Source organism: Castanea sativa, chromosome 5 (genome assembly GCF_040712315.1).
Source record: "Castanea sativa cultivar Marrone di Chiusa Pesio chromosome 5, ASM4071231v1".
Lineage (NCBI taxonomy): Eukaryota > Viridiplantae > Streptophyta > Magnoliopsida > Fagales > Fagaceae > Castanea > Castanea sativa.
Genome location: NC_134017.1, coordinates 6,344,338 through 6,363,799, shown reverse-complemented (window position 1 = coordinate 6,363,799; position 19,462 = coordinate 6,344,338). Strand labels below are relative to the sequence as shown.

The following is a 19,462-nucleotide window of genomic DNA, read 5'->3' as shown; positions in this document are numbered from 1 at the left end:
ACGTGAAAATGCCAAGTCCATAGACTATTTCTTTCTCTTGATCCACAGCAACCACAAGTTCTCCTACTTGTGACTTTGAGACTCCACTCAAAGATTTCAGATATTAGTTAAGTTCTTGTGTATCAACTGAAGCGATCACTAAGCTTTTGACATCAATCTTGATCTTGATAACCTTAAGTATGTATGAAGGTAAACACCTCTAGATCTCACAAGAGATTCACACATACAGCATATCAAAAGTCTCTAAAACGTAGTTAGGGTTTTTCTATTTATATGAGACATAAAACATAAAACCCTACATGTCAAACCGAGCTTGGGTTGAGTTGGAAAATTCTACAGAAAATTGATCTGCACGAGGTTCGATTGATCGAGCCTTGCAGATTTACACCAATCAATCCTGCAATCACTTGATCCCAATTTTACAATTAAACACACTTTGAGCAACCTAAATCTAGACTCTAAGTTTTGATCATGGTTTGCCAACACATTACAAATTGAAGTCCTAAAATATTAGTCCTGAAGGTCTTAGAACCTAACAATCTTCCCCTTTGGCAATCCATGACAAAACACATTACTAGTGTAGACAGCAGTATGACTGACTTAACCTATATATTCCTGAAACACTCAACAAACACATAAATGCATGTGTGGAAAATACAAGTAAAACAAAATAAATTCTTGATTTCACAAAATAGAAAAATAAAAGACATATACCATGAATAACCTCATAATATAAATCAATAACCAATGTATCAAATGTGAAACAAGAAACAATAATAGAAACGGAAAAACAAAGTATCTCCCCCTAACATATACAACCCATCATGAGCCAATAAAAAAGAAATACATCATAGACACACTTAAATACAATCTAACTCCAACAACAAGAACACCAATAACAACAAAAAAGACTCCCCCTATCAACAAAAACCCAAAACTCCCCATATCAAATGCATATGTACTCCCCCTTTTTGTGACGAATTGCCTAAGGGCAATCAGGACTCATCATCAAAAGGTGGAAGTGGAGAAGAATGTCTAGCACTCACCAAATCTGCTCGCAAAGGCTGAAGCTCAATAAGCACATCCACCAAAATATGTCCATGAGTCGCATGAACGATCATCATAGTATCCAGCAAACTCCATATAGAAGCATCACTAAAATTAGAAGGTGGAGGATCAATAGCGGTAGTAGGATCGACATACTCCTCAGCAATGGGGTCGCTAGATGTAGGAGGCCGAGATGCACCTGTAGAAGACTCAACTATAGGGCGTTTAGAGCTAGCTTTCATCTGAGTTGCTCTTTGCCGAAGAAAGGTGGCACCTATAGAAGCTATGATATGTACTGGCTCAGACGCTGGAAAATCCTCTTAACCTAAGTCTAAAAGAATCCTATGAATAAAAACAGGGAAGAAAAGACCATGAGATTTTGCACTACTCCGATAAACCTCAACAACAGATCAAATAAAAAGAGTAGGAAAACTCATAGAAGCATCAGTAACTAAGGCATACAAAAAAACATATCTCTCAATGGGAATGGTATGAAAATGAGAGATAGGCCAAATAGAATGACAAGCAATAAAATAAATAAATAATTGAGCTCAATAAGCCCATGAGAAGTGATACGAGGATCAATACCCCAACTAATGGTGGTACCGGTAATGAAAGACATGATGTCATCAAAAGGAGGGGTCTCAGTGTATGGATACATGAGCTGCTATACCAAAGGTACACCAAGAGTAGAGGCCACTACATGGGGTGTAATGACATACTCCTCTTCCTTTATCCAACTCTTCACATACTGAGTGTTGGAGGTATCAGACTAAACAGAGAGGTTCGAATAGAACTCTCTAATCAAAGCAGTTGAAGGAGGATGTTTAACCTCTAAGAGTGGTAACCAGCCCCTACGCTCAAAATTCCTATGTATCTCCGAATCTAACTCATCAAGGACAACCTTACGTTCAACCCAGATTGACCTAAAAATGTTTAGTTTCTCATAGGTCTCTTGGTTTTTCTTAGTTTGAAACCTATCACTATCACAGGTTCGAATAGAGGGGGTGGAATTTTTCTTGTTGACCCTAGTTTTCCTACCCATTGTGCTAAGAGAATAGACAAAAAGTAAAACAAAAAGCAAAACAAAAAACACAAGGGCATACTGCATTAGACAAGGTTCGAGCAAAACAAATCTCAATAAATAACAATCTATATGATACATGTAATGAAATGCACATATGATACATGCTCTAATGCATTAACATTTGTTCAATTTAACTTCATAACACATCAATTGACTTGAACCCAAAGGTTTAGAGCAAAAACCCCAAATTTTGAAAAACCCATTTTCCAATAGAACAACAAATTGATCAATTTATCATTACACTAGTTATATAACATCACATAATGACACAATCAACCAACAACACAAGTCAATTTCATCAATTTTAGCCCAATTGAACAAAATCCCCTATTTCTTAAAGTTTCAAGCCCTAGAAATTTCAATTTTTCTCAAATCACAAAATTAATCAAATTGATGCATGGGAATCAAATTTATATCATCTAGGAACAAAAACCCATTCAACAAAATTGATAAAAAAAAAAAAAAAAACAAACAAACAAATGATTTGAACGAAATTCCCAAAATCCCAAGGTTCGAACTTTTCAATAAAAATGCATGAAAATGCACGAAAAATGAGATTTTAATGAAAAAGAATGGGTAAGAAGGTCTTACCTGCACTTGAAGACAAAAACACTTGAAAAAATTTAGGAAGAAAACTACAAAATAGGCTTGTATCAGATTGGTTAAGAAGGAATAGTGAAAAGAACTTTTGAAAAAGTCTAAAAAGAGTGATGAGCACGTGAAAAATACTTTTTTAAAAACCTTCTGACCGAAATTCGATCGGTCAAAAATAATCCTCGATCGATTGAAAAACATATTTGATCGATCTAGCATCAATCGAGTAGTGATTGAGCCAGGCAGATTCAAACCTAATTTCTTATTGCATTTTCGATTAGTCGAGAGACAAAATCGATCGGTCAAAAATCTTGAAAAATCACTTTTTTGAAAAACAAGGCATTTTAATGCAGAAACTCCTCAAAACTCAATGTTTCATGAATGGAATGCATGAGAATGAGATAAAAAGATTTTCAAAAACAGTTGATTTTAACCCAGATCTTCCACAAACAAAATTTTCATACTTTGTCCTCAAAAACCAAACATCAAACACATTTTGCATTAACATCAAGGAACATATAATCTTGGATGGCCAAAACACATTCACACACAATACCACGTACTAAGTTTAGCAAGGAATAACTTGTATAGTGTGTGCAACTAGCAAAAACATGAGATACATGTGAGGTAATAAGTAAATAGTAATTGTGCAGGCCAAAAATATGTAGTTAACGTTTTTGGGTTCACAATCTATTTGTTTTGTGGGCTTTGAGTTTCCTAGTATGGATGATCCTTCACTTTAAGACCCATACAACCATGTAAGACTCTGTGAGCTCTTCCATTTCTCTAAGTCTTTCTCCCTCTTCTTATGGTAGTCTCTCTCTTCTATTTATGTGTCTCTCTGAAATTGCCAACCCCCATTTCTCCTTCCATTCCTCTATTTATAACCCTAGATAAGTGGAGGTGCCATGATTACCTCTCTTTACTAGTTCAAATAAGGGTCCAATTCTATCATCTTTAGGTGGGATTCTGGTAGGAAATTGGTAGTGGCATTGGAACTGATTCCTACCATCATGAACCTGCCTGACAACAATATTCCTAAAGGCACTGCTGGGCAACTGAGTATAGGGGTTCTTCAGGTAACGATGTCCCCGACTAGGTTAAAGACAATCGGGGTGGGGGGGGGGGGGAATTTTCCAGTGGTATTTAAGTTAGCAAGGTCCTATTTCAATTTTGGTGCACAGATTGGGCCTCGGGGTGTCCGGCCCAAGGCTGCTAGACCAAAGATTGGGGTAGGGCCAAATAACGCGTCGCAAGGTTTGGGCCCAAGGCCCACGAGGCCTAGGGCCCATTTCTATACCGAGGCTTGGGCTCGAGGCCCATGGGGCCTAGTCCCGTACCGAGGCTTGGGCTCAAGGCCCATAAGGCCTAGGGCCTAGCCCCGTACAATAGCCCCTCCTTGATTTGTGTGAGATTACCGGGAACGAATCAAGGAGAATTTAAGTGGCGTTGATGGTCCCCCAAGAATCCTGAGCATCATTTGTTGTGCAGAGAAGATGATTATCAAAGCCTTCTTAAAAGTAGCAGTGCCCTAGGCTGTCACATGCATCAGTATTTATGACCTGACAGCTCGCGAACCGTCTGATGGTTTGTGAACCATGCCCGTACTTATGAGGGAGTTACCAAAAAAGGTTAGGGGGATTTTTCCCCCTTCTACCTCATTAAATGCTTTAACCTTTATATATAGCTTTCCCTGACTTCCCATTTCACTTTTTGCAACCTCTCTTCTTCAGTTTCCTCACTGCCAAGCACATTTCTCTCGTGTACATATTCTCCAGCCTAGAACATCATTCCCTAGAGCCCACAGTAAGTTTATCTTTCTTTTTTAATCTATCTTCTCTCTTTCTTTTGGTTTCTGCTTGATCTTTGAGTTTAGGAATGGGCTATTCTCACCTCCTCTCTTTTGAAGTGTCCTTGGCTAGCTTTAGAACAACCTATAATGTCTCTGGAGATGTTGATATTGCCTACTGTCATGAGGATGATTGACCTCCATAGGCATTCCAACTCAAACACAGTATTTTTCCCTTTAATGGCTATCCTTGAGGGTGGGGTTAGGTTCCCTGTGGACCCTCTTATTATAAACACCCTTAGATTTTACGGTTTGTGTCCCAACCAATTCCCCCCCAATTTTTACTGAGTGGTGAGTTGTGTCAATAGGTTAAACCAAACATTTAGTCTGCAATTAAACCACCATGATATTAACTTCATGTACTGTCTGTGCGAAAACATTAAGACCGATTACTACCTAAAAACTAGGGATATGCAGGAACGGCTAATATCATGCCTTCCCAATTCCAACAGAAACTCGACGGGGGAATTCGTCTGAGTGAGTGGCAATTGGCTTGCCGATGAGCTCCCTTACCCATTTTTACCTCGTAGTGTTGGTTGGTACAGAGAACTTCTATTTGCTTTAAATTTGAATATTTTACTTAGCTATTTAATTATATGTTAACCAATCTGTTTGTCAATTTGTTCCAGAAGGATGAAGATTTGAACCAGATTTCAGAGTCGTGCACGTGAGAGATCTTAATTTCCTACTTAGGTTTGAAATTTTTGTACACGAGGATGGACAACTCTGAGCATCCCACTTAATACTCAGCGTCAACCCGGTGTATACTACTTGGAAATCATTCAGTTAGGCATTGTTGGTAGATAGTCCGCTTTTCTCATACATAGACGTTCGACACACAAACTTCCTCCCACCTACGCTCACTGTTGGTGAAGCTCGAGATCTTGGCCCCCAGTACACTATCGCGGACGATCTTGCACCGATAAGGGACATTTCAGTTGAAATTGTATCTCAGAATCGTAAAAAACACATGCTTGTTGGAGAGCTCGAAGCCCCCACCTAAGTAGCCGAGCTAGAAGTAGCTGAGCCGATTAATCCCTTAGGCATAGAGGCCAGTTAAGGAGAAAGGATGGTAAAGAAGAGAGTGCTGACCATTGATCGGTTTTTGCCCAGCACCCTCAGGTTCATCCTACTAGTGAAGCTAAGAAAAGGAAGCGTGCTATTAAGAAACCCCCATGGGTTCCGGGCGACGCTCCCTTGAGGACCCCACCCCTTGTGTCTGGCGGGCCCACAATCTAGGAGCCAGTTGGTGTTTCTCAACCAGCAGTCCAGGTTGGGACCAATGTGGCGTCCTTTTCTCAATCCGAGGAGGGTTGGCGGACCGTCTTTAGATTAGGCGATAGGCCTTTGCCGGTGACTACCAGTGTGTGGACGTAGGCACAAGGCAAAGGGGGGAGGGTCACAGAGAGTTTAGCGCGAGGTCTCCTTCTGCTTGAGGATACTCATTTCTTCTCAAAGCAGGACGACGAGACACTAGCTAGGTGGCTATAATGGCACGCTATCGCGGTAATTTACTATCTCTTCTTTCATTTGTTGCAACGCATGTGCATCTTTCTTGTCTTTACATATCATTTTATCATTGTTATGTCATTAGGCCGCGTAGCTGACCTGCGTCATTGACGAGAGGTTAAAAGAGGCTGTCAAGGAAACCGAACAAGAAAAGGCGTTGAAAGACATTGTTGTTGCTACGGTGGAGGAGAGGGGCAAAGTTGCTGAGGTTTCTGAAAGGAAGGTGCAAGTTGTTGAGAAGGCTCAATTGGCGGTAGAAAGTAAGTTGACAGACATGGGGGCTAAACTGGGGGAAACTAAGCTCAAATTGGAGAAGGCACGATATAGCTGACCTGAAAACAGCCATTGAAGCCTGTGAGGATGAGTGGTATAATGTAGGCTTCACGGAGACTGAAAATTCTGTGGAGCCCATTGTCCACCAAGCCCAGCATCATGGGTTCGGGGAGGGCTGGTTGGCTGCCCTACAGGCAATGGGGGTGGCCGAGCACTCTCCATTGAGGAATCCTAAGAAAATACCCTATCCAGCCCCTCCTCCCCCCATTCAAAGTCAAGCCGGTGCCGGGGAGGAGGAAGATACCCCTAGCATGAGAGAGCTGGTGTGGGCGATTGACTCCTATATGGAGTTGGTAGATATGGAAGTCACCAGCAACATTCGTACCGCTGCCGAAGATGTCCAAGCTCAGACACCCCCAACAACCCAACCAGCCTAGGATGCATCAGGATAACCCGCTACCTAGCTTTTGCCTACTGATCCTTTTGTATTAATATTGATGCTCCACTTGTGTCAGACTCTCTTTTATCATTATATTTTTTTTATATATTTTTTTTTTTGTTATGTGCTCGGTTTACCTAGGTCACCGGGTTGTGGTGACAAAACAATTATTTAACCTTTGAATTATTTTAATTAGTCCTCTTAAGATGGAAACTAGATATTTTTCTCTTTTCTCTCCCCCTTTTCTTTTTTAAACATATCCATATTTGTAGATAATTGCCGAGTTTATGCATAATTGTGGTTTGTTAATCTGCTCATCGTACCTTACTTTCCCATTCATGATGGTTGGGTACCCACATCGGGGTTTACCCCTTTATTATGATAAAAGCTCACCCTTTCATTCAAGAGGGATGAACCACGTCGGTGATCGAAGTTGGGTCCAAGGTGGGCCTTTATGTTTAGGAAGGGCCGTTAGGTTTGCCCTTCCTCGGTGCTTGATTTCATTTGTGCTAAAAGCAGTCTCCTGCCCGGTGGTTAAAGCCTAGCCAGGAGTGTGTTTCTGCCCATGAATGTTTTGATTCATAGTTTCCACCTGCTCGGTGATGAAGATCGAGCCAAGAGTAGGTTTCTGCACTTGGATATAGTTTAAGTTTCCACCTGCTCGGTGATGAAGATCGAACTGGGAGTAGGTTTCAGGCCTTAGATACAATTTAAGATTAGGTTTCCACCTTCTTGGTGATAAAGATCGAACCGGGAGCAGGTTTTAGTCCTTAGATACAGTTTAAGATTAGGTTTCCACCTGCTCGATGATGAAGATCGAACCGGAAGCAGGTTTCAGTCCTTAGATACAGTTTAAGATTAGGGTTCCACCTACTCGATGATGAAGATCGAACCGGAAGCAGGTTTCAGTCCTTAGATACAGTTTAAGATTAGGTTTCCACCTACTTGGTGATGAAGATCGAACCGAGTGCAAGTTTCAGTCCTTATGTAGTTTTAGAGCTTAGGTTTCCATTTACCCGGTGATGAGGATCGGATCGAGGGTAGGCTTTTGACCTAAGGTAAATTTGGAGCCTAGGTTTCCACCTACCAGGTGATGGGGATCGGACCGGGGACATGCTTTTGTCTTAAGGAAGATTTAGAGCCTAGATTTCCACCTACCTAGTGATGGGGATTGGACTGGGGACAATCTTCTGTCCTTAGAATAATTAACGTTAGCTTTCCGCGCATTCGTTAGATGGGAAAATGAATTAATTGACGATGGGGTTATAGGTACAGACACACCAGCATGGATAAACATCACATTCGTATTAATAATATACAACATTATGCTTAGGATGTGACATCGTGTACTGGTGATCAATAATAAAATCTCTTCAAATTGTGGGCATTCCTTAGCGCCCTCTAACCTTTTCTTCAATCCATCCACGATGGTTTCTTCAATCTGTCCATGTTGCGGGCCAAAAATATGTAGTTAACATTTTTGGGCTCACAATTTATTTGTTTTGTGGGCTTTAAGTTTCCTACTATGGGTGATCCTTCACTTTGAGACCCATACGATCACGTAAGACTCTATGAGCTCTTCCATTTCTCTAAGTTCCTCTCCCTCTTCTTATGGTAGTCTCTCTCTTCTCTTTGTGTATCTTTCTGAAATTGCCAACCCCTATTTCTTCTATTTATAGCCCTAGATAAATGGAGGTGCCATGATTACCTCTCCTTACTAATGCAAATAAGGGTCTAATTCTATCATCCTCAGGTGGGTTCTGGTAGGAAATTGGTAGTGGCATTGGAATTGATTCCCACCAACATGAGCCCACTCGACAGCGATATTCCCGAAGGCACTACTGATAACTAAGTATGGGGGTTTTTCGGGCAACAATGTCCCCGACCAAGTTAAAGGCAATTGGGGGGGGGGGGGGGGGATTTGCCTATGGTATTTAAGTTAGCAAGGTCCTATTTCAGTTTTGGTGCACAGATTAGGCCCTGGGGCGTCTGGCCCGAGGCTGATGGACCAAAAATGGGTGTAGGGCCAAATAACGCGTTGCAAGGTTTGGGCCGAAGGCCCACGTGGCTTGGGGCCCATCTTCGTACCGAGGCTTGGGCTCGAGGCCCAGGGGGCTTGGGGCCTAGACCCATACCGAGGCTTGGGCTCAAGGCCCATGGGGCCTAGGGCCTAGTCCCGTACAGTAATCAATCGCATTTTCTACAGAATTCATCACATGAATTTGAAAGTGACTATCACCTAAAGAGTTACATCATATAACTCCTACATCTCCTAGAAAATAAGCTTGCAATAATGGAAGTTTCATTTATTTGCCTCATAATGTACACACAGATTTTATTTCATTTGAAATTATTATAGCCCAATAATGTACAAACTAATTTTATTTTATTTGAATTCATTATAACCGAGGCTACACCTTATGTTTTTTTTGTGCATGTGCTACACTTTCTCAAGCACAAAATCTTATGATATGCACTAAGGTGTTTATGATTGGCTAGTAAACAGTGGTGAGATGGTCATTTATGCATTTCTCTTAGGATTTTTTAGTCCTTACAATCAAAAGCATGTTTCTTCAAAATTAAGATCATATAATAAAAAACTATAAACAATTCACACATAACATGCACCATAATGCCAAAACTAGCAAAGTGCAGTAAAAATAATATAATCCAGGCTAAACAAGGTACATAAACATGTTATGTAAAAATAATGTGACCAACTTTGATTACAAAAATCCAAGATATATAATGCAAAACACATTTTTCCCTTCCTTTTTAAATTTTTTTTTTTTGAAATACATGTAGAGAGGGAAAATTCCCGACATATCACAAGCTGACACATCATACTACCAAGTCCACAAAATACAACCAATTACATAGCGTCACGTACTGCTGCTAGGTTTTGCCATCACTATTCAGATTCCAATAGAAATTTGCCAAGTGTCATTGAAATAAAGGCATGAAACTGCATCAGCATGCGTAAGTGATGACACAAGCAGCCCTGCCTACGTAAGCAATGACACAAGCAACCCTGCACGTGTAAGCGATGACACAAGCAATCTAGCACGTGTAAGCGATGACATAAGCAGACCAATCAGGCTGTGACAAGTGTCACCAATCAGACTCCGCCACGTGTCGCTCACCCACCCCTAAACTCCTATAAATAGAAGCCTTCCTAAGACATTTAGGAGGACGGAGAAAAGGAAGAAGATATCTTGAGTTCAGAAATCTAGAAGCTCTGCCGGAATTAAACCCCAAAGCCTTCAAGAATTTCAAAAACTTCAACCTCGAATACAGACAACATTCGAAGCAAAATCATCCAAACTACTCGTCCAGATCTCAAAGTTCACTGGAATCAAGCTCAAAAGCCTCCAGAAACCCCAACAAACCACAAATTGGTGAAGCTCTATGGATTCAAGCCTCCAAAGCCCCAAAGAATTTCTACCACAAACCTTCAAACACGAAGAACACACGAAGAACACGAAGAACAAAGAATTTCTAACAAGCTCATAGCCAGAGATTCATTGTAATTCCGTTTCAAAAATCTTCGATCCATTCCTCAGCCAAATTGAAGAATATCTTATGTTCAAATCAAAATCACATTACCACAATTCCAATCAATAAATCTTTCAAGGAGATCGAATCAGAGGATCACTCTTTTGTAATTACAGAGAATTGTACCACACATTTATCAATACAAATTCGTATTTGTGAAGCTATTTTACTTGTTTGATTTATTTCGAACTAAGAAATTTAGTCGTCTACAATACAAAAGCACCCTAACATGAAATGCATGAATGTAATGCAATGCAATTCCTAAAGGCAAAAAGGAAAAAAAAAAAAAAAAAACACCAAAAAAAAAATGGTCACAAGAAATTAAGAGATGAAGCACAAGGACCATGTCAGAAAGACTCAATTAAATTGATCCTTTTGCATCCCAAACCTTTTAGATGCAACTCTAGCATTGGAGTTATTATTCACATGAGAATTTTGAGCAACTCCAGGATTGGTATAAAGGTTCAAAGCCTTTACCAATTCACCAATAAGTATCATAGGATCTTGTGCTTGAAGCACAAGTTCTTTTGGTTTATTAGCTCGCTTTGCAGCTTGCAACTTGAAACAATTTGAACAAATATGTCCAGTCTTTTCACAAAAAATGACAAACCTAGACAGGTCTTTCATGCACCTTTTCCTTAGGGAGGTTAGGATTCTTAGGTTTAGTCCCTTTAAGATCAACTCTAATCTTCGTAGGAAGTGGTGTAACGTCTACTGGTTTGACACTCTCACTCTTGGGATGTTCAGAAGAAGGAACAAAAACTTGTGGAATGAGTTTCAAACATTGAGATGCTTTCTACAAAACTTAGACCAGTTTTTTCTAAGGGAGATTTTTGAACACTCAGCATGTGATCCAGTTTAGAACTAGCAAACCTATTAGTTTGTTCTCTAGCAACAGATAATTCTAGTTCCAAATTCTTAATCTTTTCAATCAACAGCATGTTCTCAGTCTTCACTTTATCAATGAAGTTTTCATCCTCATCATTACCAGACTCATGATTAGAAGCTTCATCATCACTAAGGGTTACAACCATAGCTTTACCCTTTGATCTCAAGAATGTAGGACATTCTAATTTCACATGACCATACCCATGGCAACCAAAACATTGTTGTCCCAAAGAATTATTAGAGGGCTGACCTATTTTTTCTTTAGATTTATCAGTATTGTTCACTTTAGTGGGTTCATTCCTCTTAAAATTCCAAGGTTCAGCATTGTTTTTGCCTCTTGTCCTTCTATTGTTGTTCCTAAAAAAATTTCTAAAGTTCTTGGCAAGATAAGCAATCTCTATAAAAGAGAGTTCATCATCAAATTTATTCCCATCAACATCATCAACATACCTAAGAGCCATTGATTTGGATTTGTTTATTTTGGGTAGGTCTAGCTCATAGAACTGGAGAAATCCTACAAGCTCACCAACAAGGATGGAGTCCACATCCTTGCTTTCAGTGATGACAATTACTTTGGGTCTAAAGTCCTCAGTCATGGATCTAAGAATCTTCCTAACAATCTTAGGTTGATCATAAATGTCACCCAAATTATAAATAAAATTAACAATGTCATTAAGTTTAGCACAAAATTCATCAAAACATTCGTCATTAAACATTCTTATGCTTTCAAATCTGGTTGTTAACTGCTACAGTTTATTGATCATGACTGTCTTTGTGCCTTCATACATAGTTTGAAGAATATTCCAAGCAGTATGAGCAACCTCAACATTAGAGATTCTCTTGAATTTCTCCATAAAAACAGCATTAAAAATAGCATTCATTACATTGCTATTAAAAGCAGCTACTTCTTTTTGAGAAGTTTCCTACCCACTTACAGGAGTAGTAGGTTTTTCCCATCCGTATTCAACAGAATTCCAAACTCTTTCATTAATGGATTTTAGGAATGCTTTCATTCTTACTTTCTAGTAGGCATAATTGTTCCCATCAAAGTGTGGTGGGATCATAAGAGAGTGACCGTGTTCCATGACAGTAGGAGTCAAGGATCAACTCTTAGATCAAAGGATCTAAACACTAAAACTAACCTGCTCTGATACCACTTGTTAAGGTTTAGACCCCTTAACACAATATGTTTAACCTAATATTAAGCCAAGTTGATTAACAGATTTGTTAATTAACACTAGGTTAAACCAATGTGTAACAACAAATATAATGCCGAAACATAAAGAAAACAAAGATCTGATGATCCAGGAAAACCAAACCAGTAAAAAACCTTTGGAGGATTTAACCTAGCTATCCTCAAGGTAAACCAGATTCACTATGAAAGAATTGAAGTTTATACAATAAGACTTAGACCACTAACATCCTATTCCTTCATTGAGTAGAAAACTTATTACCACGACCACGTGACAGCTCTGAGTTCACGGACTACTTCTTTCTATTGATTCACAACAACCACAAGATCTCCTACTTGTGACTTTGAGACTCCACTCAAAAATTTTAGATCTTCATTAAGTTCTTGTGCAGCAGCTGAAGCGATCACCAAGATCTTGATATCAATCTTAATCTTGATAACCCTAAGTATGTATGAAGGTAAACACATTTAGATCTCACAAGAGATTTACACATATAGCATATCAAAAGCCTTTAAAACGTAGTTAGAGTTTTTCTATTTATATGAGACATAAAACATAAAACCCTATGCATCAAACCGGGCTTAGGCTGAGTTGAAAAAATTTTCGAAAAATTAATTTGCACGAGGTTCGATCTATCGAGCCTAATTTTCGATTGATCTAGCCTTGCAGATTTATACCAATAAATCCTGCAATCACTCAATTCCAACTTTAAAATTAAACACACTTTGAGCAGCCTAAATCTAGACTCTAAGTTTTGATCATGGTTTGCCAACACATTACAAATTGAAGTTCTAATACATTAGCCCCTAAGGTCTTAGAACCTAACATAAATAAATAAATAAATAAAACATTTTTAAAGTGCCGTTTAGAAGATGTAAATGATGGGTTCAAATTAGCTCAATTGGTAAAGTTTTTAATAGTTGAATAAGAGATCTGAGATTCAATCCTCACCTATACCAAAAATTGATTAGTGTCTTGGTTTGATAATAAAGACATCATCAAGAGCAGACACCATAGATTGAAACTAGTGGCAGAGCTAGGAATTTAGGTTAAGGGGGCAAGATTAAAAGACAAGATTGATAGTAAAAAACTAATTAAAAAAATTAAACATGAATATTAAGAGTATACACTATACTTGTGAATATTTAAACATGACTCAATGGCTTGAATGTTTTTAAAAACTCGACAGAAACTTTAAGGTACAAATTGAAAGAGACATATCAAAAGAATTTTATTTTATTTTATATTATATTTTTTTTATGGGAGGCGTGCTTTATACTGTATTATATATACACTTTTTATTTTTTTCTCAGAGTTCTATTAGTATTAGACAGCTGTGATTCTTATTCCATATAAGCGTATAGCATTAGCAGTAAGGTTTTTTTTTTTTTTTTTAATTCATTACTAGGTGGGACCCATAGTTTTATATTAGAGTTTTAGTAGTTTTAGAGTTATTGGTTAAGGTTGCTGAGTTTTGAACCGTGTAGCAATAGGTTGTTTCCAATAAATAGAAATTTTTTTTTTTTTGTCTTTTGTGTAGGAGGGGCAAATAAGACATTTTAGTTCAATATACTATCATTATTAGTAAAAATTTTGAAAGTTCAAGGGAGGCACTTACCCCCCTCCCCCCATTGAAACTTTCTATAAAAAGAAAATGTAGATGAGTAATATAGTGTTAATTGTTATTATTTTAGTCTTTAATGTTTTCTTTATATATGTGTTAAAAAGGTTGCGATTGTTTTAAATGTACCAGTTAGTCTCCAGTATTTTGATATTAGGTAAAAAATACTCCATATAATTAAATAGTGGATCGAAAAGAGAAAAAAGAAAATTATCATGACTAATGCTAATAGTAAAATATTAATTTTAATACCACTTGGACTTCCTCATATGCTGCCATGTGGCCAGACTTTTATTTTATTTTTTATTTTTATTTTTTTAAAATAACCCCTTAAAGTAAAACAACCAATTCCTTAAAATATCTTACGCAATATTTTATACTCACAGCCAGCATGAATCTTAACTCCGGTCCCCAGATCTAAACTCTCTCTGTCTTTGACACCCCATGCTTTGACCCACTATGTTCTAAGAAATCTCATCTCAGTGCTTGCCAACAGGTCTAGGCCTTAATAATCCAGTCATCTCTACTTTCTGCTCTTTTCTCTTTTCTCTAATTTGTGTTTATTTAAAATATACAATACGTAATATTATATGTTATTAAGATGTCATCAACCACATATATATATATATATATATATATATATATATACACACACACACACCAAGGAAAAATTCAAAAATCTTATAATAAGATGAAAATGTTCTAATTGTAAAACATAAAACTACAAATATCGATATAATTATTAAAATAATTATATCGTTGTATCAAGAGTTTCATAACTCAACTAGGTAGTAACTCAATGTGTTTCTAACGAGATATAGATATCCCTCACTTAAACTATTGAACGGCGTTCCATGCAATTTTTTTTAAGTTCCATGCGAAATTTTTTTTGATCACCCCATACCTAAGACCATACCTATAGCTGCGTTTATTTGAACCTATAGTGGCGTTTTAAATAGAACTTGAGTTCCATGAACTCGAATTCCATGCAATTTTTATTTTTTTTAAAAATTTTTCACCCATACCAAAGACCATACCTATAGCTGCATTCAGGTGGACCTATAACGGCGTTTTAAATGAAACTCAAGCGTTATGAACTCGAGTTCCATGCAAATTATTATTATTATTATTTTTAGTTTGATCACCATATACTCGATTTTCTAGAAGTTGAGTTTTACATTGAAACTCAATTTTGAGAAAATCGAGTTTCAAAATAGGGATATGAACTTAAATAGTTTTAAAACAGGGATATATTGCTAATTTTTTTCTAAAAATAAGGGCAAAATGCTAGAATCCCCTTGTAAGTTGTAACTACCCTGGCATAATTCACACGATGTTGTTAGCACGTTATCAATTACGTTTGTCTCTTTAGATTGTTGACTGCTAAGCCGAGCCGTGAAATTGAAAAATTAATGTTGAGAGAAATGTGTATTTTTAACATTTCTCGTAGGAGGAGATTCAGAGCTCAGAAGCCTTGAAGCTTGGAATGATATTATATATATATATATATATATATATATATATATAATTAGAAAAATTAACGTCTAAAAAAAAAGATATAATGATATAAAAATGGAATTGTAATTTCCAGTTAAGTTTGAGTTCATTTAAAAAACTCTACAATCTAAATTCAACAGCAAAAAAAAAAAAAAAAAAAGGTTCAAAAGTAAATAGTGTTAATTTATTGATTTTCTCAAAAGTTTAAGCTATTAGAATACTGTCTTCTAATAGGTAAGGTCCAACACGTAGGAATTTAAATGTAAGATAGAGTAGAGGAGACAATGATCGAATTCAAGACCTCATGCTCTGATGTCGTGTTAAATTACGGATTGCCTCAAAAGATTAAGCTATTCAGATATCATAAATTTAATCATTTAACAAATACTTCTAAAAAATATCACAGATCAAACAAGTTTCTTTCCTCATAATTAATTAGTATGCAATAATTACACGGCACAAGCATGAATAAAGGGCTTCACAAAAGACTAACATAACAATTAAATCAAGTTCACTTAAACCCAACAACACCCAAACTCAAAGTAACAATTTTTCAATAATAGAACCACGAAAACAAAAGGGAAACTATAAAGAAGTTACCTGTAGAGCTGCCCAGACAGCAACGAGTGGAACCCAATTGGGAATAGAGAAAACCCATCTCTCAATAGCCCAAGGAAGCAATATTAGAGGAACCTTGAAAAGAATCGTAGTCAAGTTTAAATTTTATTTTTTAAAACAAATCGAATCACAGGTAAATCGGATTGACTTAACCCGAGCTGGAAAAAAAAATTATCAAGTCCTGGTTCAACCCATTTTTACCTCAGATAAAAAGACTCACATGCATACACACAGTTTCAGGTTATTGGGTTCAAGTTCGATTGGCTTGGCTGTTTGGGTCGGGTTATTGGGTGCAATTTGTCATGTCTAGTCTCACATGCATACACACAGTTTCAGGTTGTATTTAGAAGGCTGCGTTTTTTTTTTTTTTTTTAAAAAGGACATATGGCTCCACGTGGTAGTCCAATTAGGGAAAAAAAATTTTAAAATGTCCATTAACCATATCAATATTTTTCATCTACGAGAAATTATTGTGTACTCTCGGAATACTATAAATGCGTACTTCCTCTTCTCACATAAATGGTGAGTCCTACCATGAATTTAATTAGTGAGACTCACCATTCATGTCAAAAAGAGGGAGTATGCATTTATAATATTCCGGGAGTACATAATAATTTTCCTTCATCTACTACTTAACAATATGAACTATTTTGATAAACAATACTAAAAAGTTGAAATATTAGAGGCTAAATTAATACAGTGCAAATGTTAGACACCAAAATAATAATTTTACACTACAAACAAGTACACTCAAACTTGAATTTTTTTCTACTTTCCTTTATTTGAGGCAAATTTGACTTCACAACTTCACTTCACAGTCAACTTAGCCCTTTTCCGCCTGAAATTTAAACTGTTCAGTAATACCAAGATGTGCCATAAGAAGCCACACATGAGTTAGGAGCTCTCCACCTTGGGTGAGCTGTTGAGCATGTTGATTCCATTGACAATGACTAGCAGCATAACCCAGCATTTCAACCCACACATAACAAATAAACTCCCACTTGATTTCAATACCTAGCAAGGAATGAGCAAGTTTATGTGCACTGGGAAGCAATAACTTTTTTTTTTCTTGTTGCTCCCTTGTTGGAGGAATATTTATGACATTGAGTAATTTTTTACAAGCAATTTCTTCTTTGCAACCCAAAGTTCTGCCAGCATTATCCTCATTGAAATTGTAGAAAAATTCAATGGCCTCAGCTCGTGTGTCATGAAGCCTGATATGTCCAATCCCATTGGGCAGCATGAGGGGGCAAAATGCAAGAAGATACAGCATATAGTTTGATAACAGCTGGCTAGTGTCACGGTAATCTTTACAATCATCCAAGTCTTGCTCCTGATCATTAGAATAGAAACACAGATTTGTTGCAATATGCCAGAGCAGAATGCTTTCATCAAATTCTACCTCAATTGCACCTTTGATTGTGTCTCTATCTCCTTCACTGATATTATCAAGAGATTTTGCATTTTGAAACACCCAGTCACCCCTGTAAGAACATAATATCTTCCCATCATACATAGCTGATTCTAATTTGTGTTGAAGCTGGTCGACGATCACTTGTTTCAAGTGTACTGGAAGAAATTTTTTCGAGTACCTGTGTCGATGCTTCTCCAATAATCCATGTATGCATAAGACCTTCTGGATACATTTCCAAAGAAAAGATGAGACCTTCATGATAGAACTTCTCTTGGCTGGAGTATCTTGAAGGCTAATGCTTATTATGTTGTACTGTTGCATGGTATTACACCACCTCTTCTTTTTAGTAAGTAGAAATGACGCAATGCCCTTATGTAAGAGATTACGCTTACTCAGCCATAGCATGGTCCAGTCAGAGCATAGTTGTAATATAAGTGCGTAGAGCTCAAGGATGATTGCTCCAGTTAGCAATACATAAGTGATAATCACGTACACTCTTGAGTAATCATGCTTTTCGGTGATCATGAAGGCCATGGATACAGAACTAATGGATAAGAAATTGATGCAACGGAGACTGATGCAGCAGAGAGTGAAGCAACCAGAGAAGCCATCCATCACAAATGAATAAAGCACGACTGCTTTTGAGTGGAAGACATCATAGATGAGTCCAAGCTCGATTTCAATCATTTTGAATGTGTCTTCTGATGATACATTCTTGATGATGATTCGGCTGTTCTTAATATCGTGGAAGTTAACGATGACATCTGCCAACAACTGCTTGAAAATTTTGAAGAAATTGTAGGCGTTCTGTAAAATGTCTGCATTTTCAAGAGGATCATTAACAGGCACGTTGAATTGCATATCTAACACATAGCTGGTAGACTTCTTTGACATGCGATAACTTGGGTGCGTCATCGACTCTCTGAAGTGTTCGCTGCTCCCATACCTCAGAACCCATATCCTCTCTCCAGACTTGATTATCCCAGCAACAAAGATTGGAATAGCAAGAAAATTTAATGGAGTACTGTTCCAGCACCTAAGTACAACATAGACAGTTGTAGTCACTTGGGTGACTAGCGTTAGTGCATGCCAGCGCCACAACTCGTTGTCTTCCAAGGAGTATGCAGTAATGGTGTCTGGGCCTCCAAGGTGCAAGAGAAGAAATGAAGCCCAGAATGCTGTAATTACAAGGTCTGGATTCACAGAATAATTCACAGAGTTTCCTGCATTGTTGGAAAGCACACTAAGCGACACTGTTACAGCCCACTCTGCTGACAAGTAGGTCAGCCATAGAAGAGTGCTGAGCTTCTTACTAGATGAATTCTTCCTCGTCTTGCCAGTAAAGATGAGGATGCTTTGGAGTCCAAGACTAAACAAAACGAGAACACGGATCTCCAGTAGGCTCCACAATTTACTCACACTTGGGGGGATGATCTGCATGGTTTTCCTTCTATTTGTGAAGATCAAACTGCTAAAAATTTGCAAATGTACCAAAGTTTAAACTTGGAATTAGAGGGTTAAGAGAGAAAAAAGCAAAGAAATTAAGATTGCTTTATTCATTTTCTAGCTTACTATAAAATTTACTCTTTGAAGTACATTATTAAGAGGCCAATGTGTGGAATGGCACATATTTAATTAGTAATATTACTAGTTGTTAACGAGGGAGGGTGGGGAGCTCTCTCCAAGACTCCGACTAAAGTAAGGATACGACGTTGACTTGCAGCCTTTGTTTTCTATGGATGGGTTGTCTTATACTTTGCATAGCTTTCAAGGTTTTCTCTTTTGTCTTGGTAAACTGAACCGTTTTTGTAGTAATGCTGGCTGGTCTATCCGGTGCAGGGTGCCAGGGACTTTAGGAAATCTATGCAACTCTGGCGT

At 37.7% G+C, this 19,462-nt stretch overlaps 1 protein-coding gene across 1 annotated transcript; it reads right to left on the bottom strand.

Annotated features, from left to right (window-relative positions):
• Positions 1–16,993: 16,993 nt before the first annotated feature.
• LOC142634631 (uncharacterized) lies at positions 16,994–19,024 on the bottom strand. Its single transcript, XM_075808923.1, has one exon. It carries the CDS (start codon positions 19,022–19,024, stop codon positions 16,994–16,996), a length of 2,031 nt encoding a protein of 676 aa, XP_075665038.1.
• Positions 19,025–19,462: the final 438 nt, after the last annotated feature.

Coding starts and splice junctions, on each gene's coding strand:
- LOC142634631 (XM_075808923.1), bottom strand. CDS start 19,024: ATGCAGATCATCCCCCCAAGTGTGAGTAAATTGTGGAGCCTACTGGAG.